The 24647-nt window shown below is 31.1% G+C and overlaps 1 protein-coding gene across 3 annotated transcripts in view; it reads left to right on the top strand.

Annotated features, from left to right (window-relative positions):
* The window catches only part of LOC120191053 (MADS-box transcription factor 23-like), a 31819-nt gene extending 17706 nt beyond the window's left edge, over positions 1-14113 (top strand). For 2 of the 3 annotated variants that reach the window (XM_039194062.1, XM_039194063.1), the window contains 7 exons: positions 10392-10467; positions 12583-12644; positions 13188-13287; positions 13387-13428; positions 13512-13553; positions 13721-13875; positions 13970-14113. In XM_039194062.1, coding sequence (XP_039049993.1) covers positions 10392-10467; positions 12583-12644; positions 13188-13287; positions 13387-13428; positions 13512-13553; positions 13721-13875; positions 13970-13985 — 493 coding nt within the window. In that variant the 3' untranslated portion in view covers positions 13986-14113. Of the gene's footprint in view, positions 1-10391; positions 10468-12582; positions 12645-13187; positions 13288-13386; positions 13554-13720; positions 13876-13969 lie in introns of those variants that run through there. The other variant, XM_039194064.1, reaches the window with a different exon arrangement.
* Positions 14114-24647: the final 10534 nt, after the last annotated feature.

Here is a 24647-nt window from a genome sequence, read left to right as displayed (position 1 = left end):
TTAGTAGTAATGAGTTCTTTAGGAACCCACATATTTCTAACGATTTTTTCATTAGAGATTCTTTGAGGACTTCTATGATTGTAATTTCTAAAACTTTTTCTAATAAAGTTGGATTTTGAATTTCCACCTTTTTCAAAATGTTTTGTTCCAACTTTATCAAAAGAAGTTTTAAGATCATCAATTTTCTTTTGATGATCATCATTGATCTTTGAAAGTAAATTTTGCAAATCTAAATTTTTCTATCAAGATCGTTGTTGGTTTTGGATATGAGTTTGTTTTCATTTTTCAATTTTGAAACATCATTTTTATATTTTAAAAATAATTTCTCATAATCCGAAGTCAATCCATTATATTCCTCTAATAACTCATCATATGATAAATCATCAAATTCGGATGAGTTAGAGGTTACCTTAGAATCTTCCCCGAATGCCATCAAACACAAGTTAGCTACTTCTTGTTCCTCTTCATTGGAACTTTCTTCATCGCTCCATGTAGCCACATGAGCCTTGTGTTTATTCTTTGATTGACCCTTTTTCTTCAATTGTGGGCAATCATATTTGACATGCCCCGACTTTTTGCATTCATAGAAAATGATTGGGTCTTTCTCTTTCGATTCATTTTTAGGCCTTCATTTCGTTTGAATTTTCTTCCTCGATAAGGTCTCATCATTTTTCTGAACCGTTTGGCAAACAATGCCATTTCCTCGTCATCTTCATCGTCATTCGAATCACTCTCATCTTTTTTGGATTTGAGAGCAACTTCAATATTTTTCTTCTTCTCCTTCTCCTTTGGTGTCTCGTCAATCTTATCAAGGTTCACCTCATCTTCGAGCATCATTTCATGAGTGAGGAGTGATCCAATTAGGTCTTCAAGAGTTAAGGACGTTAAGTCCTTAGACTCGATGATTGTCGTCTTCTTTGATTGCCACGATTTTTGGAGGGAGTAGACTAACTTCCTCACAAGCTTTTCATTTGAAATGATCTCTCCATATGAGTTGAGACCATTGACAATCGTTGAAAATCTATCCATCATAGCTTTGATATCTTCTTTTGGTTTCATCCTGAAATTTTCATAGCTATACGTTAGAATACTAATTTTAGATTTCTTTACCTCATCGGTACCTTCATGAGTGACTTGAAGTTTTTTCCATATTTCTTTGGCGGTTGTACACGATGAAACTCTTCTATATTCATCTGGTCCAAGAGCACAAAAAATGATATAGATGGCTTTGGAATTGAGCTGGAATATTTTTGTCTCTCCTTTACTCCAAAATCTTGGATGAGTGAGAGGCTTGATGTATCATTCTACTACGACATTCCATGCTCCCATGTCACTTGCTTGAATGAAGTACATCATTCTATTCTTCCAATAGGTATAGTTAGCTCCATTGAAGAAATGAGGCTTGTTGACGGGCATCGAATCGAGACCGGAGTTGAAGTTTGCAGCGGAGGCCATTGATGACTTTGATTATCGATATAACTCTTTCCGAATTGACTCAAGAGGCTATTAAACCTTCAAATGAGTTAGGCTCTGATGCCAATTGTTAAGTTAATCAATTGACGGAATCGACCAAGAGGGGGTGAATTGGCAATAAAAATTTTAGTGGAAGTTTTTACAGAAAATTGAAAGAAATTGCACAGCGATTTAGAGTGGTTCGACTTTATCAACCAAAGTCTACGTCCACTACCTTAGCTATCCACACTAAGGATTTTCCAACAAATTCACTAATTTGTTCTTTCTTTTGAGGCCAAAGAGATAACCTTACAACTCCCTCAAGAATATACTCCAATTCTTGAGAACACTCTTTTCTCAAAGAGAAATACAAATTTGCAAACTTACAAGAAAAATCTCACAATGCAAATATGTTTGCACAATTCTAGAACAAAGAAAGAACACTCACAATAAGTGTTATTGAAAGCAAAATGAATATTGAATGAAAAATATGCTTGAAATGCTCAAACTTGAAGTTTGATGCTTTCTCTTTGATTCTCTCTTGATTCTAGTTGTTTGATGTTTCTTGTTTTTTATCAATGGCTTCTAAGCTTGCTTAAATAGACTTTGAATCACTTCTGAACGTTGAGGATGATTAGAGAAGATAATATAGCCGTTTTAGTGTGAAAACAATTAATAAATCAGCTTGGAGCGTGGGGAGAATCAGTACCCCCTATAGGGAATCGGTTCCCTAAGTGTAAAATTCAAATATTTCGACCGTTATACAAGGGGGAATCGGTACCCCCTGGGGGGGAATCGGTTCCCTCCGAGCATACTGGAATTCTCGAAGCCAAACCATTCAGGGGGAATCGGTACCCCTTGGGGGGGAATCGGTTCCCTATGAACAATCTGGAAACTTTGGCTTTGAAATGGTTCGAAATACTTTGTAAAATTATTTTGAAATTGTTTTAAGATTAAAACTTAATTTTACACTTGAGTAAGGATTAAAAATGATTTTTGAAAGATTTGGAGTAATGTTTTGATATTCGAATAGTTATATCGAATATACTTAAAAAATTATTTGGAAAATATTAAAATTCATTTAACTTAATTTGTTATATCGAAATATCAAAATGTTTTCAACAATTTAAATAATAAGTATATTAGAAGAGAAAAATATATGTTTCATCATTTCTTTTATTAATGTTATATTTTCCTTCTGCTACACTGTCCACATTTTGTAAGTACCAAATATGAACACGAAATATGTGCAAGTATACATAATCGAACAAGTAATATAGTGATGAGTTAGTATTGTATCCACAAGGATTGGAAGAAATTTCTAAGTTCAATCAAAGCAAATAACTACTTTTTCTAAGTATAGTTAGTGTAATGGTATGTACAATGAGAATGCTGAGGCAAAATGAAATGTATGTTATTGGGGAATATATGATAGTGTGATATGAGAGTAAATAGAGATGTCGTGGCAAAATGGACATAAATGTCTTGGCAAAATTAATTGAGTATAGTGAAATCAAATGAATATGTAAAAGCAAAACAAAATATAAACAATAGATTTGAATAAAATGACTTGATAATTCTCACACAATAAGCTACTATGGGAAAGAATGATAAGAGTCACTTAGGAAACTTAAGTTTATCTTCTCAGGACGATCTTACTTCTATCTCTTACTTGTCCGATAGAGTTTACTAAAAGTGTTGTAAGTTCCACAGGAAGACACGGGTAACCCGGTCCAGAATGTCACATTAGAGCCACCGGAGCATCCTACCGTAAAAATCCTAAAAAAATAAATTTTTTAAAACATGTAAAATCATAAAAACAATTTATAACTACAAAAGTAAAATTTTACAATATTAAAAAATAAAACAGATTTTAGACTCGGATATAAAAATAAAATACAAGCTACATGCCCTCTAATCACATGCACCGTACTCCACAAGCAACGCTGGTGGAACTCCCTTATTGATGTCGATAGATGCATCGGTTAGATCATTTTAATCTGAAATGGTAAGTAAATGGGTGAGCTTTGGGAAGATCAGTAATACAATACTACCAGATGATGTTGAACATGCAGATAACAGATAAACATATGTTTCCTTATTGATTCAAACATTTACAAACTTTTATGCTAAGATGAGGTCCTACTTATATCTAATGTAGTAAAAGTCATGAAGCTTTCATACTTCGGATGTCTGGATTCAGGAGATCATAATAGGTTGTCTAGTGTATTCCCACAAAACAGTGAAAAAGTACAAATCTTTTTAAAACAACAACAATTTAAAAAGTACTTTTCAAAAATCATAGTAAAACCCTCCAACTGAACATTGTTATGCAGTCCCCCAGAACTGCATCCATAAGAGTTTACCCTAAGCACACAGCAAAGGGATCCACCCTAAAGGAATGTTTTGGGGCACGAAAACCTATCCAAGAAAGTTACTCGGGGCCACGGGTCTACCCAAGAAAGATATCGGGGCCTACTCAAGGGTCACTTTAGGGCCGTAAGGATTTACCAATTAGATCAGGTCTGAACCTCCATACTCCATAATTCTACCCATATAAAATCCAGTAGAAATCAGTTTTAACAGTGAACCGTAATATCTAGATCGTGATCCAATAAAATCTCGTAAACGTGACAATGAAATAAATCATATAATTATCTTCCACTAGTACACCATATGTAGTCTCATGATTAACCCAATGGAGTGTCTTGGGGCCTGAGAGACTACCTAAGAAATTTTCTTGGGGCCTCAGAGCCTACCCAATGGTCACTTTAGGTCCGTAAAGATTTACCAACTTGATCAGAGATGAACCTTCAGCCTACCCCGATAAAGTCCCAATAAAACAGTTCAAGTTGTAACCAGTGAAAACAGAAAACCATAGTTCATAAACAAATAATTTTCCATGATTCCATAAATCAAAAACAATCATATTTTTCAGTAAAAATCGAAATCAGAGAACACATACCATGTAACCATATAAGACATTCATGTAGTAAGTGGAGAATACACTAGAGGATCCAAGTATTTTTCAGAGGCATTTAGTAGTTATCAAGGTTGAAAAACATGAAACTTATGCAATTTAATCGGATTTCAGGAACGAGGTCCTATTAAAGGGGATCAATTACTAACAAATCTATCATACCATTAAAATTGATATCTTAAAACCCTTTTTTATTCAGGTGCATTTAGGGAGGTGTTCAGGAATCTTAATATCATAATAATTCTATATTCAGATTTATTGAGAGTGATTACATTATTCAAATAATCAGGGGTATTCAAGATTATGTATTGAATTATTAGGATTTTGAGTCCAATTGAACCCACGATCCCAGCACTGCAATACATGTCAATCATTCGAACTGTTATATTACATTATTATTCACTTCTTATAACTGACTGCACCAGTTGATCTGATCAATATCATAATCATATTTAATCAATTCTTGAGAGACGAATATATATTTTAGTGGTATTTATTTCTTTTCAGTATTACAACGATATAAATAAATGTTGGCATGCATGTTTCGGGGTTATAAACCTTTTAGGGCGGTACTACATATAAGTTCATCAATGTTTCTATACTTGTATGCGTTATTCATTTAATTCTAGGTCTTTGAAGATACTTAGGTCATTTGGTAGTTAAGTTTATCTCGATCACTTCGGAGTTTCCATAATAATTCAATCATTTCTGAAATTCAGATACACAGTTGTTCCAATCCGTTCACTTTGGTCATATTCTTGAGTCATTTCATGAAATTCAGACATGTAAAGTACCTTCGATAATTCAATCTCCAGGTGTCATCTCAAGAAATAGAATTTCTAGGTCATTTAGTATTCGAGATTGATTTACTCATTTTATAATTAGAGGGTATTTAGTTATTACAATGCTTAGACGTTCCTTGGGTCATTTTATATTTCAGGGCATTCCAATATAGATCCAAACTTTAAATCGATGATTTCCAAGTTCAAGTAGTGTATCAAGATATAAGTTATATTATCATAGCCATCCATTGTGACACTTTAAGCGTATCATCGTCATTTCATTCAATCTGTCAGTGGCATACTTTCGATAAATTAAGCTTGAATGTATTCTACTTCTTTAAACGTTCAAGGTATTTTGTTCCTTTGATCATTAAGGGTGTGTTTGGTTCACATAATGTAAGATTAGCAGTGTGAATGTAAGATTACTAAGAAATAGGATTACTGGGAATGTTGTATTTTGTGTTTGGCTGGGTTACCAGGAATGTAAGATTATCGTGTTTGGTTAAAGGATTAAAAGATTATTGGAATGTATATTTCAACAAATTGTCCTTATTATATATTTGTTTTTAACAAGTTGGAAAATATTTATATATTTTCTTTAAAAAATTTAAATTTATAAAATTTATATAATTTTTTTACAAAATTAAAAATATAAAAAAATTTAATGAAAGGGTAAAAATTTTATTTTAACTCCTAAACTTAATATAAAATTTTAATTATAGATTTTTTTTATAAATCTAAAATAATTTAATGATAAATTTATAATTTAATCTTCGTAAAATTTTTATTATTTAATGACAAAAGAATGATATTTTTGGGGGAAAATTAAGAACATTTTAGTCCAAAACGATGGTAATCCAATAATACCTAAGGAAAGGGAGATAATGACATTCTTGGTAATATACCCCAAAAAATCCACTATTGTAATCTTACATTACCGAAAAATAGATTCTCGGGCTAACAAAACGGAAGAATATGAATTTCATTCTCATTGGAATCTCACATTCTCCCATCCAAACGCCCCCTAGAGGTTATTATAATTATTTTGAAGCTCGAAGACATTTCTATAATTCCTTTCAATTCGATCATATGCAATTTTTCTAATAATTGGTCAAGCATGTCATTTCAGAGTTATTTTTTTCAACATCCAAGGAAGTCTTGGTCTTTTACAATACAATGACGTTTTCATAAATTTACCCCTTAAGGTTATTTTTGAAAATTTCTTATCCAAATATTCCATGTATTTAACCTTTAAAGAGATTTATCAAAATTAACAGATCTTGAAACTAATTTATTTATTATTGAATTCACTGAACTTATAATTATTTCTGATTGATCTTCCAATTTCTCTTTATCTAGCCATTTGAGTCTTATATCGTGTTATGTCCTTATTCTAATTTACGTCCGAGTCCAATAATAATTAAATACATCTAATTGACCAATTATATCCATCCATGCATTTACCAACTATCAATGTGTTCTATAAAGCATTTAAAAGGTAGTAGAATATTACTCGATTTTTGTGCCATATCGATCAATCATTTAAACTCCATTCGATCGCCCTTGAACTTGAATTCAACATCAAATAATTCATCGGATACAAAGCAACCGAATTTACATCAAAAACTGAACTTAAAAGAGAAACCAATTTGAATCCGAAGATAAAACATTGAAAAATGGCTTACCAGTACGAATTTGGCAAAACGAACTTCGGATTCATACTCAAGATGTCAAAAAACATAAATTATAACTTTTTGAAAATTTTAACTTTTTCGATAAAAGTCAAAATCAACGATTAAACCGTCAAAGTCAACGGTTCAAGTCAGGTCAAACCGATTCGGGCAAGCAAGTCGGGTAGATCGGTTCGGGTCGAGTTAGACCGGTTCAGACCTGTTCTAGAATATTTCCTGGGCAAGTGGCTACTCCCATGCGCACTGTCGGCGCGTGGCAGCGACGGGGGCCGTTGAAGTTGTCCGATTAATCCAAAATCATCCTTACATCCAAAACAACCAATTTAAATCCAAGCCAAGCCAAAATCACGATTGAAAATAACCATAAAAGTGGCCGACTTACCCACAGCAACCGAACGGAGCAACGACGTTGAAGCGACGATCCTTACACAACGAAGTTTTGGTCGGAAACACTTGAGGAACTCGATGGGAAGGGCGATGAGATGAACAATCGCCGAGATCGATCAAAAAATAAAGAAATACACAACGACCGACTTGGGTTTCGACGAAGCTTTATATGTTCGATCATGTCGAACAACGACCGATCTCAGTGAGGGGTAAAGGGGCTTTTGGTCAGGGTGAGGCGACGATTATTTTAGGGGTAACGACATTGACTAAGGTGGTTAGACGTCGACGGAATCGGAGGAAATGAAAGTCGATGAGGGTTAGGGAATTGGGGGAAATTTTAAGGATTTTGGTTCTTACCAATTGGGGGGGAATTAACTGGGTTTATTTTTCACTATGAACAAAAAATGGACAAATTCAGGATTAGGTCCCTGAATTTCTTACACTTCCTAAAACTATCTATAAGTTTTCAGAAACTCATAATTTGACTCCTAATTTGAGGTGTTACAGGTGCCCTACGCTATCTCTAGTCAAATGACTCAACATTTTAAGAATGCATTGGCAATATCTCTCGGCGTTAACAGGTGCAGGGATCATCTTGGTTTAAACCAACAAAATATGACACAGCAATACCACTCAACGTCAGCACTAACATCTAACCTCTTGATCGAGCACTACTCCTCTTAGTCTATTGAAATCCTAACCTTATGTCTAAGGATGGATTAGATCTAGTTACCATCTAAAATCATTGCTTATGTTGATCCTCCTTAGTTTCTCTCAAACACTAAAAATAAGTTAGTTTCTCTCTAACACCAAGAATTTTCCTAAGGAATGACTACTCCAGAGCTCTTACAGCCTTAAGACATTAAGCACCATAAGCAAAATAAATGGAACATAAAGAAAAACAACCATCCATAAAGAAAAAAAAAACTTAAACATCCATAGTGAACTCCCACCAAATAAAACTAAATCATGGTGTAGTTCGAATATTCTAAGCAACAAGGCATGAAGATCATTCATTTCATATAACCCAAATATAATAAGTGATAAAAACAACAAAAGGATAGAGGAAAAGCCTTCGACATGCACCGTCGGATCTTCTCTCGGCCACCACGAACCGCCTTAGCTTGCTAGCTAGCTACTCTCGGATGTCTAGCTCATCACTCCCTCTAACTTGTTAATGGAGTAATGCCACGGAAAAAACGAATCACGAAAAAATGAGGAACTTTTTTTCTTTGAGCCGTCTCTTTACTCTTTTCTCAAAATCAAGTCTCTCAATTTTATGGCCTTAATTCCTATTTATAACGGAGAATAAACATAGGGGTTTGTGTCAAAATTCCCTTAATACCCCAAGTTTGTTCCCTTCACGTGAAGGGTGGTACAAAGGTGGCAGTGGTCCTTTCTTGGGAGGCTGACAGTTAAACGTACGTGCAGACAAAGTCGGCCGACAGAGGTGGCAGTTGTCCCCTCCTAGGTGTCTGGCAATTGAGAACACGTGAAGACAAGGACATTTGGCTCTTTATAGAAATATCTTGTCTTTTTCGCTTCCAAAATGTCGTTCGTGTTGGCATTTGCATTCTGCTTGGCATTCCAAATATGTCATGGCAATTCTCGCTTATCCTTGCTCTCAAATCCTATATATCATCAGACAAAACACATTCCCTATAACGCAATAACGTTTTCAAAATAAAATACCACAGCAAAATATATTTCCACCACATACAACTATATACTCCTAAATGAATCTATATAATCCTATATAAGCTCTTAGGCAGTCAATAACTTAATGGAGTAATACCACCACGAACCGCCTTAGCTTGCTAATTACTCTCGAATGTCTAGCTCACCACTCCCTCTAACTTGTTAATTGAGTAATGCTACGGAAAAAGCAAATGACGAAAAAAGAGTGAACTTTTTTCTTCCAGCCGCCTCCACTCTTTTCTCAAAATCAAGTCGCTCAATTTTGTGGCCTCAGTTCCTATTTATAGTGGAGAATAAATCAAGGGGTTTGTGTTAAAATTCCCTTGATACCCTAAGTTTATTCCCTTCACGTAAGGTGTGGTACAAAGGTGGCAGTGATCCCCTCCTACGAGGCTGGCAGCTAGGCTTACGTGCAAACAAGGTAGACCGACAGAGGTGACAATTATCCCCTCCTAGGTGTTTAGCAACTAAGAACACGTGAAGACAAGGACATTTGGCTCTTTATAGAAATATCTTCTTTTGTGTTTTTAGCTTCCGAAATGCCGTCCAAGTTGGCATTTGCATTTTGCTCAGCATTTCAAATATGTCATGGCAATTCTCCTCGCTTATTCTTGCTCCCAAATCCTACACATCATCAGACAAAACACATTCTCCATAACGCTGTACCGTTTTCAAAATAAAATGCCACGGCAAAACATATTTCCACCACATACAACTATATGCTCCTAAATGCATCTATATGATCCTATATAAGCTCTTAGACAATCAATAACTTAAGTGAAAACTCTCTAAATATGATCTTTTTACAAAATTATCATACATCATTCAATAAAGAGATGTTTTATGAAATAGATTTTTTTTTGCACTATAACCACTAAGTGAAATATATTCAACTAATCTATCAAATCTAGCTCTTTTGATCTTTTATTCAAATGATTTTCTATTTCTATTTCTATCTAATCAATAATGTTTGGAAAGGATGCAGTCTCTGTAGTTCCAATGTAATAATTGAACAGCCAAGCACAAGATAAAATAAAGCAAGCATGAAAAGAGAGAGCAACATCCAGACTAGTCAAGACTGAACTTTCATATTTAACAAAAAAGAAAACTTACTTTTAAAACTGAAACTTCGGTTTTCACTAGCTAGTTTATGTTTCTGGTAGGACGCCATGGTCGATAAATATAACCACAACTTTGTCAAATGTTATCAATTTTATATGAAAGGAAGATTAAAAGAAAATAAGCAGTGATGATGCAGAAGAAGATACCATTATTGTTTATAGAGGCCGTGTTTTGTGATTACAGATGTTATGTGATCATCATTTTGTCTGTTTCCCTTTATCTTATAAGCCTTCAGAAATTGTGGAACTTCTGATGTAATCCAAATCTTCTCTTTGCCAGCATGAGATCAGTAATTATGCGATTCAACAAAGCAAAGGAGGAAAATCAACCGGGGAATCCAACATCTGAAGTCAAGGTATTCTTTGGTACTTAATCTTCAATTTTCTTGAATTTTACCTTTCAGAGCATGATGAACGCATAGTTTTATCATAAGTGAATCTGCATGCTTTTAAGCCTCTACTGGAAAAAGATATATGATTGAAAGGTTAAATAATTTTCCATTTGATGGACCAAACATTTACAAGCATACCTGAAAATGTGACGTGCAAAGTTCTACATGCCCAAGTTTTCACTGAACAAGTAGAGCACCAAATCAGTTTCTCTTTTCCAGGTTTGCAGTGGGTATGAAATACTGAGACAAATGCTTGCAAAGTTTACAAGCAGAGATTAGATTCAGTTCTAGAACCTTTTGCAATCATTGACCAAAAAGTTGGCAGCACCAAAACCTTAAATGATAATAATTGATTTAAATGCACACCATTTAACTCCTCTTGTGAGTGTTGGAATATGTATGACTAATTGCATGCATAATCTTGTGAATGTTCACTTGTTCTCATAGCTAACAGGATTTTAGAAACAGAACCGATAGGATATAAATTGGAAGACATCAAGGAACAGAAAATAGTTCCAGGGACTTCAAATACGAATCAGTTTGACTAACCCATAACTCCAGCACCTTTTCCACAGTAAGGATAGTCGACATAAAAAATTATTTTGGCTCATGCATCTGATCAAACTATAACATAACCTTTCTAAAAATAATATCTGCTTCTGTTCAAGTCTATTTTTAAGATGTTACACAACCTTTTTGATCATTACACCCACCAAAATACTCATTTCTTCAGGGATTGGGACCTTTAATTTATAAAAGATAGGTAGTGTCACCAGCACCATAAACCATAGGAAACAGCTGCCAAAAGGATATAACTGAGTGATTATACTACAGGCACAACTAGCAAAATATTTATGCAACTAATAAAAAAGAACAACTATGATGATGTAGATTTTTTCTACGAGTCTAGGACATACTTTCAGCTGTACAAAAGAGAATATATTTTTTAAAAATAAAGGCTAGATCACACACAGAGAATTGAACAGTTAAAATAGGTCATAATTCTGACCAGTAAGGTGTGTTTTATGTTTATGTTAAGAAGACAAGATTCCAGCTACAAGTTACTGTATGAACTCATCATGAAGAGATTATTTTCGTGTAACGATGGAACAAGACAACACATCTTACATCAATATGAAGCGATAGAATATGAAAAGGAAATTACTGATACTGTCCATATTCATGGCATTCAACCTGCAAATCTTACTAATGTTGCATTTAGCTTCCAGGTTTCTATGTGAACAGATGTTTGATTTTACAACGATAGACAATAGTAAAACCTATTTTATCTTCCCCTCCTGTTCAGATCTCTATACTAACATTCAACAAACAGTTAACCCTACAAAATAGGATAATCCTTACCCCTTTCCCTAGCAACTTCATAATTTTCGTGAGAAGCTATGTCATCTCTTTCATTTTACGTCTCAAAATATGCATAAGCTTTCTCATTCATATCTCCAAATCAACAACATATTCCAAGGGTATAAAATATACAGTGCCATTCCTTGCTTCTAGATCAAATCCAGAGACACATCTATGATATATCTATTTTCACATTCATATCTCTATATCTTTTATCCCTTTACACATTTTACTGGTAATAGACAGATAAAGTTACCGTGGGATTTTAAAAAGTTCTCAGCTTTAACAGCCTAGTTTTACTTGCTAAGTTGCTTGATAAGGATTCAAAAAAATAAATCAAACCTTTGGAGTAAGAGCTAAGTAGCTTATAGTGTGTGTAACTTTGACAAGTACACCAAGGACCCTATAAGTGATTTACCATCCTAAAAATTAAACTATCAAACTCCTGCTTCAACTAAATTCATTAATTTAATTTATAATGCCGCTTCCGCTATAAGATTTTTAAAAAACCATCTAGCAAGAGCCTTGGATCCACATATGTCTGGTTCTTTTGTGAATTACTTAAAACTATAGTCTAATTAAGAGCATTGTCAAGTCTATAAATATGCATGGTTATGGCAATGTGTCATTATTGAAGTTCTTTAACTGCAAATTTCCTACTTTGAGCAATAAAAGCTGTGGGTGTGAATCTTACCATAGTACCAATCTTATTTTCAGTTTTGGCAAAGGGAGGCAGCAGTCCTGAGACAACAACTGCAAAACCTACAAGAAAATCACAGGTATTTTTACTTTTGTACTATATAAATCTATTATAGAAGGCATCAATGGGAAAATAAAATGAGCCAAAAATGCAGAATAAAGAAACCACTTTTACATTGAGCATTATTCAGAACACAACAATTATGCCCATGTCTCGATTCAACATAGGCGGCCTCTTTCATTTCAACCTATAACAAGAATAGCAGAATAACTTTCTCCTTGAACCTGTTATAACTATCTATTCTAACCTTTTATGATGCAACTATGCTTAGGATGTTTTTGTATCTTGGTTCAAATATCTGGAGATCAGATTAAATGAAGCATTCATTCTTCAATTAAGGCAAACACCCAGAGACTAATGGTCGTGGACATAAACTTATGACTGTAAAAGGTTGATTTGATATCTAGCCTTAAAAGCATTAAATGCGTCAAAAGTAAAAATAACCCCAATAACAGAACAGAGAAAAATGGCTCATTTCATCTCATATATATGCCTATGATAAGCTTTTATGTCTAAGAAACAAATCCTATAGACTGAAATATGCTTCTGCACACCAAAACAGGCAAATGATGGGTGAAGAACTTTCTGTATTGACCATAAAAGATTTACAGAATTTGGAGAGCCAATTGGAAATGAGCCTTCATGGTGTCCGTATGAAGAAGGTTGAGATTTCTATTTCCATGCCATTGTCAGTTTTTAAATTCAAAATAGCATACAAATAAAGCAACTCCATGTTGGTAACATTTACCCCACTGCTGTAGGACCAAATTTTAATGCATGAAATTGAAGAACTGACCAGAAAGGTAAACACTGAAATGATAAATCCATCTTCTTACTACCATACTGAATCTAATCAAAGTTCCTAAATTGCATTGTCTCATTGCAGGGGAACCTCATTCATCAAGAAAATGTGAAACTCTGTAAGAAGGTAAACCAAATTCGTCTAGAAAACATGGAATTATATAAGAAGGTATAATTTTGAATGGCTCATAAAAATCTCAATTAGCCTAGAGATTTTAGAAAGACTCAAGACACTAAAGTTTGTCGTCTATGAGATGTTTAAAAACCAACCTCAACAGATAAGTTACCATCCAGGTTTATGGAACGAGGGGTGTGAATGGTACAAACAAGGAATTGTTTCTCACAAATGGTCAAAGCATGGAGGAGGATCCACATGAGCCGGTCCATCTCCAGCTAAGCCAGCCACAGCAACAAAATTATGAAACATCAACAAGAGCTACAAAATTGGGGTAATTTTCCTCCTTATGGTAGATAATTCTGATTCAAACACCACTTACTTTGCCACAAAATGATTTCCAAACTTTTCCATGGTAACTGCCGCAGATTGCAATTGCATTAGCAACAGAAAATGCATCAAAGTGGGACTGGATGTCACTCAATTTCTATCAACAAATAGCTCATGGTTCCAAGTGTTACACTTCCTGTAGTAAGATGTTTTATGTTAAAACCACTGATCGTTCAGCAAAACAACATTGGTTTGAAATGATTAAACAAATGAACATTAGCATAAGTGTGATGATCAAGAAAACCAAGCTAGTTATGTGGAGATAAAGTAAGTGAAATAAATAAAACATATATAATAAAGGAGAAAATTGATAACTATTCCATGAGCAGTTAACTTTTTTTTTTAGTTTTAAAGATATCTGACAATGGAGGCCATAGTTACACTTATCTAAGTTGATTTTAATACGAAAAAATTTAATGTAGTTATGTCATGGAACATATATGACAGAAACAAGGTGCTTCAGAAAGGTATTAATATTTTCATAGATGCAGCTACAAACAATTAATGAACTATAGAAACATCAGCAACAAGATTCACTCAACTCAATGTAATTTTACTGCAAACCAATTTTCAATGATAAACTGATACAATGATCTGCTATTGACAAAGAAAGGTTCATATAACAGTGAGAAAACCAGTTCAGGGTAGAGGGTACCCAATGAAAATACCATAGGTATAATATGTTCCCGATAAAACGTGAATATAAGTTTCTTCAGCATTTAATACATATCATGATTTGTTAATATGAATGATATTAAGAGAGAAAAATAATTAGATGATAGTGAAATCTCAAAATAAGAAAACCATAGGATCATGTTTCTATTTAACTGCTCAAATAGAAGACGAACAAGTATCTTCTACATGACTTGCATTCACATATTCAGCACACATTTACCTGTTAAAATGTTGGGCCTTAAAAGCAACTTCCTGCTGCTTTTAATGTCAGCAAACTGTCCGATCAAAGCACAAAAAAATAGACAGCATATAAGCATACAACATAAAAGATTGAGTTCTTAGAATAAGGGGCAGTGTATTTAACAATGAATCATAAACATATGCTGCAATAACTCCGCCTGTGGAACACTAAGTGCCTATATTTGTGAACACAGCCGGTCCCAAGCCCGGATAAAGGAGGAGGGTTGCAACATGTTGAAAATAAACAATCAAACAATTATGCAATATCAAAATACCTATCATTTGAACAGTAAAATAAATACAAGTATAGCAAGAGCAAAATAAAACTTAAATATGTGCCCTCTAATTAGGTTTAGCTATATTCTAATTTAGATTAAAATCTTTTTTTCTTGCAGTACACATGATGGATACATATCAAACATATACCTTAGAATTCCATTGGGAACATCAAAATTAGATGCAAAGAAATCCAAGCCATTCATCAGGAAACATAACCAATTATAGTAAAAAGACATGCAGTAAATAAAGGGAGGAAAAAGCAAAGCAATAAACTCATACCTATACATCAAAATACAAGAAAAAGAAAAGGAAACATTAATTACTTGCTCATTGCCTCATCACCCTTTCACAAAGGCTTGATGAACCCAAAAACATGAACTGAGACTTCAAGAACTAGTTTTAAAGCAGCAGGAAAATTTTCCAACATATAGACATAAAACTAAAAACCATTTAACAATGACCACTAAACAATAATGAACAATAATTTTGACACAATATTTTTCCTCCCTCCAAAATTCCAACACATTTGATGAGACATGCTCTTTGGTTCTTTGGAGGTAGGGCTAATATAGGGCTTGGAAAGAAAAGTTCAGCATAACTTATGCTTGTTGAAATAATTACAGCTTAAACAATATATTTTGTAGAATAAATTATTTGAAGTCGTGTTCTGCAAGACACCTATACTAAATCAGAGTCACTTGAAGATTTGACATGTTTAATACCCAACACTTGCCTAGAAAGTGCAAAATTTAGCTTTTATCTGCTTAAAGAACAAATTTAATTATCAGGATAGCGTCCATGTTTTGTAAATGAAAGACAGAAGAATTTTTACCATCGATTGAGAATTAGTTGCCCCTCTACAACACAGCAAGAGTAAGTCTCAATCTCAAGCTATAACTCACCTCAATTGTTTTGCTCACTTCCACTCAGTTACAACATATGTGTTTCAAGAAATCTAATGATGCCAAATCACATAAACATGCTTACACATACATATAGAACATACAAAGACATGTTTCATAGCTTTAGCAAGAAAAAAAGTGCATCCCTCCATTAGTCTAGTTCAAATTGTCTAAACTTTTTGAACTCATCAAGTTACTGTTTCCCCATCTCAGAAGACTAAAAGCATTGCTATGTATTAATCATAAATCTGAACTTATATAGGAAATTAACAAGTGCTAAAACATTTAACAGGAACCCTCAAGCATTGGTGAACCTAAATCCACTTCCACCTTCGAGGGTTAGAGTGTTATGTTTGTCCTGTGTTTCTCAGGATCAGGATGTATTGTGTATCTTATGTAATTCTGGTTTATCAATAAAATGAGGTGCTCTTTTCCTCCCTCAATTAGTTTACATCAAATGTAAACTATGAGGGAGGTTCCTAAGGAGTCCTCCTATTCCTATCAAAAAAATAATAATAAATCATTACCAAATCATTAAACTCATAGCCTCTCTCTATATATATAATCTCACTTCGCTTATTTAACCCAAATATACTTTGTTCTCATCCAACAAGACAAAATCCAATCACCTAATTACCATTTGCGTTTGAGATACTGCACATTCTACTGAGGAATTGGCATCAACATTACACATATCCTAATCCTTAATACACAAGCTGAATCTCTGAGTTGTAAATTGTGATCTTGAAGAAGATTATTGCTCTTTGATTTGAAAGGAGGTCAACAATAGCTTGAAATATCTGCAACTTCAAATGAACTAGTATATTAAACATTTTGAAACCTTTTGGACCAAGCCTTCTTGGGAAAAGAATAGGCATGAAAAAATTCAAGAGAAAATTGATTATGAATCCCGCAAAATTCAATTGAGGACTATCTATACACCTGCTAACTGAATTCTGTTGGCGTTGATTGGTATATAAGTAGTTTAAATAAGGATCATAGTCGGACCTTTTACTTATAACAGTTTTATTTTCTTGATCAGAATAATTCAACTCCAATTATATTTAACCATTACTAAAATGTTTAGCAGATTCAAAACAAAAGAGGTGTATACAATACAAATGCCCGCACATCCAATGAAATGCAGTGACAAGTAAAAGGAAAAAAAAAATAGTTATCCTATTTGTTACCTTCTAAAAATAAAATAACAACAAACTTCTATTTTTTAACTTTAATAACAAAATTGTTTCCCAAAAAAAACTTTAATAATAAAATATATATATTAGAATATAGAAGTAAGATGGTTTATTGCCTAAACTGTTGTATGTATATATATATATATATATTATATTATATACTAATATTATACATAGATATCTTCACATAAATATATTTATAAATTTACCAAATAACCATATTGAAATAGTATATAATATATACTTGATAGCATTCTGCTAGTAACTATCCTAGATATTGATAGTCTAAATCCTCTGGAGATACTATCTCTATCTTTACTAGATCAGAACATTGTAGATTAACATAGTTTCTAGCAACTTAATTGGAAGTAGATGAGAAAGGAGGAGACGCAACAACACATCTCCTAGTTGAAAATAGCAAAAACCAGTTAAACTCCAACTGAAGAAATGCCTTTTTAACCTAAATACCGATATCATATCAAATTTATATTGTTAGAAATATGTATCACAAGCAAATTGATATTATCCCATTTCTTCACTTTTGCAAATCATAACTGTAAATACATACCGAACAATTCAAACTGAAATTGAATACCTCAACTTGCTCATATAACTATATCTGGTAGTAACAAAAATTGAAACAAACAAGGGTATATTTCCAATAGTAGTACCAAAGACTTAGTAATTTAAATGATACTGATAAGATTATGTGTAGAAAAAAGCATGAAAGGTTCGGATACGGTACACGGAACACAAGACGGGTTCAATGGAATCATTGACAACGTATTCATATGATTTATCCCGAGTAGGTGCAGCTCCAGCTCTATGTTCCAAAAACCAACACGTCTTTTAAATGTTTAGAAGATCTCATATCCAATAACAATATACTTGTGGTAGCCAGCAAGTTTAACAATTTTAGTGAATTAAAAGTATGCAAAAGTTAAGTTCCACATAGAGGTTTTTTTTCTTTTTTTAAAAAAAATCCTAATAATAATAATTAATAACAAAAATAAAGAATACTAGAGGCTACGGTAACCAATTATCCATCGGTAGTTCCAATGAAGTGAAGAAAACATCTACAGAAACTAACACTAAGAAACTCAATAGCTTTAGCCCCAAAAGGAAAATTGGTCATTTAGCACTGAAACCCACCTTCCTCCTCCTATGCCAAAAAACTTGGAAAATAAAAATAAGTTGGGGTGCAGTTAGGCTTTAGTAAAAAATGAACAACACACACAAAAATACCAATAGAGCTACACATAAAACTTTTGAATACAAAATATTGATACACAGAACAAATCGTGAACCCTATGTAAACAAATAAATTTTCAAAATTTTGACAAGTGTTTAATGACAAGCTATTGTAGGTATTTGAAAATCCAGCATTACAATAAAGACAGCCCTTACCACAATATTTTATGTTTTTTATTGTTCTATTGAAAAAACCATGGATTATACCATGCACATTATAACCCCATAATAATGATGATTCTCCAGCAGAGCATAAAATGTAGTACGATTAGAAAACCAAGTGGCATGTTAACTTGTAAAGAAAAGAAAAGAAAAAAAGAGAAGATAATAACTGTGCGAAAAGGTGTATACCACGACATAGTTTTCGCATCTCAAAGTAGAAGAGGTAATCAAAGATCATTCAGTAATACAAAATGTTGAAATTGAAGCTATAGTGATATAAGCATACAATTGCTTTGTTAGTGACCCAATCAAAACTAAAGGAGGTGAACCGTGCTAACACGATATTAAAAAAATGCAAGATATCATAAACTTTTTTTCTAAAATACATGACATAAGAAGAAGAATAATAAAAATTACCTCGAGGCTAAAAAGCTAAATTGCTATTAATCTAAAAAGCTCTCGCTATTCCCTCGTAATGTAACCTGAAAATAGTCCAAAACGTCAAATTCGTACAGAAATTATTTTCCGAACAGAATAGAAGAAAAGCGAAGATACTAAAGAGAAAGAAAATGCTAGAGATGGATTTTGACAACAGCGTTTCTACGGTAGGAGTAAAAAACTCCATTTATCCAGCTCATTAGCAAGAAAACTTGGGAAAACATGTCAAAAACAGATTATTGTATAAATGTTTTCAACAAAAAACACGATTCTATCTTATGGCTTTCTTTTCAGTCACTAAACAAACGGATTTAAACAAAGGTAACTACAAAACAAAGTTTTAAACCACCAACAGTTCGTAAAAGTTTTAAATTCAGAATCAAAGAAAAATTACAGTTCGTAAAAAACCTCAAACTGCATACACTTTTTAGAAAAAGAATCAGCATTCACGTTTAAAGCGGAAAATGCAAGCTAAAAACTGAAACAAAAACAACAATATGATTATGAATATTTTAGGTTAATAAAAAAAGAACAAATAAAATGAGAAAATTAGATGAAAATAGATCTGCTTCGTTAAAGAATACAATGAAAATTATACCTGGAGAAGCTAGAAGGTGAAGAATGCGAAGATGGAAAAGGTCGAAGAGAGAGAAAAAAATATCTGAATCGGGCAGCAAATGAGAGGAGGTGGAGATAGTAAATGAGGGATGCCCCCACTAAATCTGGTTCTTACGTAATTAATTAAATAAAATATATTCATTAATCGGACATTTGTTAAAGCATATGCTTGACTTTTAGAATAATTATTTTATTTCTCTTATAATCTGCGGGTTTTTGGAGACCGTCGTTTTGTGTTTTTCACCTGAATACCGGCTAAGCAGCTTTATTAAGCTTGAGCCGCCGGTTTCCACGCCGTTGGAAAAATTATGTAAAGAAACACCTCCTTGACCTCAAGATACGCGAGTATTCGATGGTGTTGAATGAAAAAATTAAATTAATCAAATTGGTTAATATTATTTTATAATTTAAACTTTATTTATTTTTTTAATTGAGTCAACTAGAATAGAATATATTGATTTGATTTATGACTAAATTTAATTATAACTATTTATAATTTTATAATATTTATTTATTCTAATTTGAACGATTCTCATATATGATATATATTTATATTTTTCACATGTGTAAATAATATTTTTATTGTTATTTAATAAATCAAATATTATCTAAAATTATATAATATATTTATAATATTATTTTTAAAATATAAATTTTAATGACAAACTACTGATGGGAGTACAAATGAATCAAAAAATTTCGGAGAAGAAATCATTTACAGCGAATAATAGTCAAGTGCCAAATTGAATAAAATATAAATTTGAGTGGCTAAATTATAAAAAATAAAATTTATTATCTAAAATAAAAATTAAAGCTACATAAATATTTTACAGTGGGTGAGAACATATAGTTTAGACCTGATAAAAAATAAACTTAAAATAAATTAATTAATTAATAATCAAATCGTAAAATAATTAAATTATTTAAGTAATTTTAAATATAAAATGATTTAATTTTAATATTATATTTTTTGGTTTTCAAACTTTTATAATTGAAACTTAACTAAATTCAAAACTAAGTTACTAATTTAAGTTAATTTGAACAAATTTAAAAAAAAAATTCAAAATTTTCTCACCCCTAATTTTAAATTTGATGTAAAACACATTTATTATCATTGGAGATGAGACTTGATTGATTTGGTTGAGTTTTTTTATTTTATTTAACATTCTATTGAAATTTTATATTATTTGATAAAACCTTAAAATTTTTTAGAATTGTTTTTTGAATAAATAAAATAATAATAATAATTACTATATAATATTTTTTAGTTATTTCCACTATTTGAGATATAAAATTTTTATTTTATATTATAATAATAAAGTAATTATAATTTAAATGAAAATATGATTTCAATTTAAATAGGTGAACCATTAACCATTCAAATATTATAATTCAATTTTAAGTTGTGCAATTTATTTACTCACCTTTAATTATCATCAGAGATGATCATGGTCGGATAAGGTCTGGTTTTAGCCTATCATAATCCGATCCGAAAATTTATTTCATTCACTTGCACATGACTTATTCTAAGTTTAAGAGACATTCATTCGATATTTTAGGTCAAAATTCGTACTCGACCTGATATATATAATTCATTTTTATTAGATAAAATAAATATATAACTAAAAAATAAATATAAAAGATATTATTACAATTATCTTTAACTATATATGGAGTATTTATAATATTATGGCATATCAAATTATATTTTCTCATCATAAATCTAAACTTGACTATAAACTCAATTATTGAAATAATAATCTAACACAGTCAGATCAAATTGAAACTCGTTAGATACGAGTGAACTAAATATCTTTCGTGCAATTATTAACCAATACGAGAATTGTCTTTTGTTAGATTTGACTAGTTATAATTCGATTTGATTTTGTTAGATTTAAAGAAAATAGTTGATTTCAAGTTTATGATGAAAATCTTTTATCCGAATTAACATAATATTATAATTATTTTTATATATTTAGAAATTATGGTAATAATATTTCTCTTTAAACAAGTACGTCTTTGTCCGTGTTGGAGTTGCCATCTTTGAGTCTTATTCCTTTCCTACAAGCTGCAGTTAGTGGAGAATGTGAATCACGATTGTAAATTTGTAATATTTTTATTTTTATCTTTTTATTTAAAAAAAAGCTTTTAAAATATTCGTTTATTATTTCATGTTTAAATAAAATAAATTTAAATGTGTTAGATGAGACAGAATAATATTTATTAAATGTGTTAGATAAGAAAAGAAAAAGGAAATGAAAGGATGATTGATGTATAAAATATATAATTTTAATTTGGAATGACAAGTAAAGTTAATCTGAGAGTGGGTATAAATTGAAGTTAATTTAAACTTATGTTTTTTTAGAACAATTGTTTAGTGCACTTTAGTGAATAATATTTTCAATAAGTAATAATAGAAACATGATAATATTTTAACTTATATCTTAAAATAAATAAATAAATTATTTTTCGTCATTTTAATCTCACTTCTGAAATTTTTATTATCAATACATTTGATAATATTTTTTATAAAAAAATTTCTTTAATACTCATATTTTTCAATTATATCAAGCAACAAAATAAAAAGGAAATACATTTCCTTTCAATGTTTTCATCTGCCTTACGATGTACAATTTTTTTTTTCTTTTTCTCTTTTACTCTTTCAATTTTTCCACTCTACCCAATAAAATCGTATTTAAAAAAAATACATTTAGTAATCCAAATCTAAAATTATTTAAAATTTTAATGGAAAATGAAAAGTAGGGAAAAGACTACATAACACATTCGATCAAATTTTTTTATCTTGCCTATTTTTATTTTATCTTCTAAATTTATATTTAAACAATCTAATTATATATTTGTATTGAATTTTAAATAATATATATCTAATATAATCATAATTTAAATTTGCGAGCTAATTTTTCATACATGTATTTTTAAATATTAATTTTTTTAATTTTTTCAGTAATACCTACGTAAATTTAAATAAAAAGTAAGTATATTTTTATCATTTACATTGCATTAAATTTTTTAAATACAATTTGAATTTTTAATAGTTTATGATGATTGTAAATTATCATTTGTTCAAAATATGAGTAGTCATTGATATCATTATATAAATAGAGTTACTCGAACTCAAAATATATAGAGAAAATAACATTTATTTTAATTACTTAATCTACTTGATAAATTTTAAATACAATTTAAATTTTAATATTTAAGATTATAAATTAAACATTTTATTTAATTGTATGTTATATTTTATAATAATATTGTACATTATACAAATATATTCATAATTACATATTTTAATAAAACAATATACTAATATTTTTATAATATTGAATTTAATATAATCTACAAATAAATTAAATAAAAAATTATGGACCCCGAAAGAGGCAAATAATGGTCACGTGTCAGTAAAGATGATGGGATCGACTAGAGCTATAGAATTTTAGGCTTTGAGACGTGTCGAATGAGAAAGGAGAACTTACCAGTGTCTATTTGAAGCTCATAAGATCATTTTTCTATCCTTCTATTTTATTTTTTTTTTTGAGTCAGAAACTGGGGTGATTTGCTATGCGTCGCTTAAAAACGGTTAAAAAATGATGTGACATGTTAAATAAGTGATCGGTTAAAATTTAGACCGGTTATGTTATATCATTTAACCGAAAATATTATCAAGTACAATAATATATTAAGTAGCGCTTATATAATATAATATGTAACGCTTATATTGACCTATTTTCTAACTAAACAAGTATATTTAAACTGGTAACATTTTAAATTTACCTATTACATTTTTATAAAGTATTGACAATTTATTAACGCTATAACTTATTCTCTTTTAAATTCCAAAAGTGTCGATATCTATAAAAAAGTATCGACACTATCAACATATCCGGTAGTTTTTTTACCTATTTTGTCATTTATATACCGGTTTTGTCATTTTTTGACCTGTTTTATTGTTATAGATTGTTACATTTTTATAATGTATCGAAACTATCAACATATCCGGTAAATTAAAACCGATTACATTGTAAATTGACCTATTACATTATAATTATCGGTTTTGATGTTTTTGTGATCGATACAATTTTAAATGTATCGATACTTTATGCGTGAACCTGTTTGTGCTTTCTTTTGGAAAAAAATATTGACACAAACTTAAAAAATGTCGATACTTTATGTTGACATGTTTTATAATTAACCGGTATATGTATACTGGTTACATTGTTAATTTAAATATTACATTATAATTATTTGTTTTGATGTTTTTGGGATCGATACTTTTTGAAAATGTATCGACACATATTCTTACATATGTATCCATTAAGTAAGTTGTTTTTAGGATGGATGGAATTTCGATTTAGGACTAAAATTTACATTTAAATTCAAACTCTAATTATAAATGAAATGAAAATGAAATGCCATGTTAAATTGAACATGAAAATTGCATAATTGATTCATACTGTGTAATCAAATCAAAACATACATACACAATCAATTTATAGATAACAATGTTCAAATAATGTACCTACAACGAAATTAATCCGATGGAAAAAGGTTATCGCTAACGAAGTTTGGACAAAAAGTATCGACACTTGTTCTGTTTGTGTCGATACTTTTTGTACACTTGTTTTCTCAAAACCCGGTATATTTAGACCGATTATATTGCTAATTTACCTATTACATTATAATTATGGTTTTCGATGCTTTTGGGATCGACACTTTTTAGGACACTTGTTTTTTAAATACATTCTGGACAAAAAGTATCGACACTTGTTCTATTTATGTCGATACTTTTTGTACAACTGTTTTCTCAAAAACCGGTATATTTAGAACATTTACATGAATAATTTACCTATTACATTATAATTATGGTTTTCGATGTTTTTGGGATCGACACTTGTTACAAATGTATCGACACTTTTTAGGGTACTTGTTTTTGAAAT

The sequence above is a fragment of the Hibiscus syriacus genome, unplaced genomic scaffold (assembly GCF_006381635.1).
Source record: "Hibiscus syriacus cultivar Baekdansim isolate YM2019G1 unplaced genomic scaffold, ASM638163v2 tig00116964_pilon, whole genome shotgun sequence".
NCBI classification, from domain to species: domain Eukaryota; kingdom Viridiplantae; phylum Streptophyta; class Magnoliopsida; order Malvales; family Malvaceae; genus Hibiscus; species Hibiscus syriacus.
This window is presented reverse-complemented; position numbering and strand designations above follow the sequence as displayed.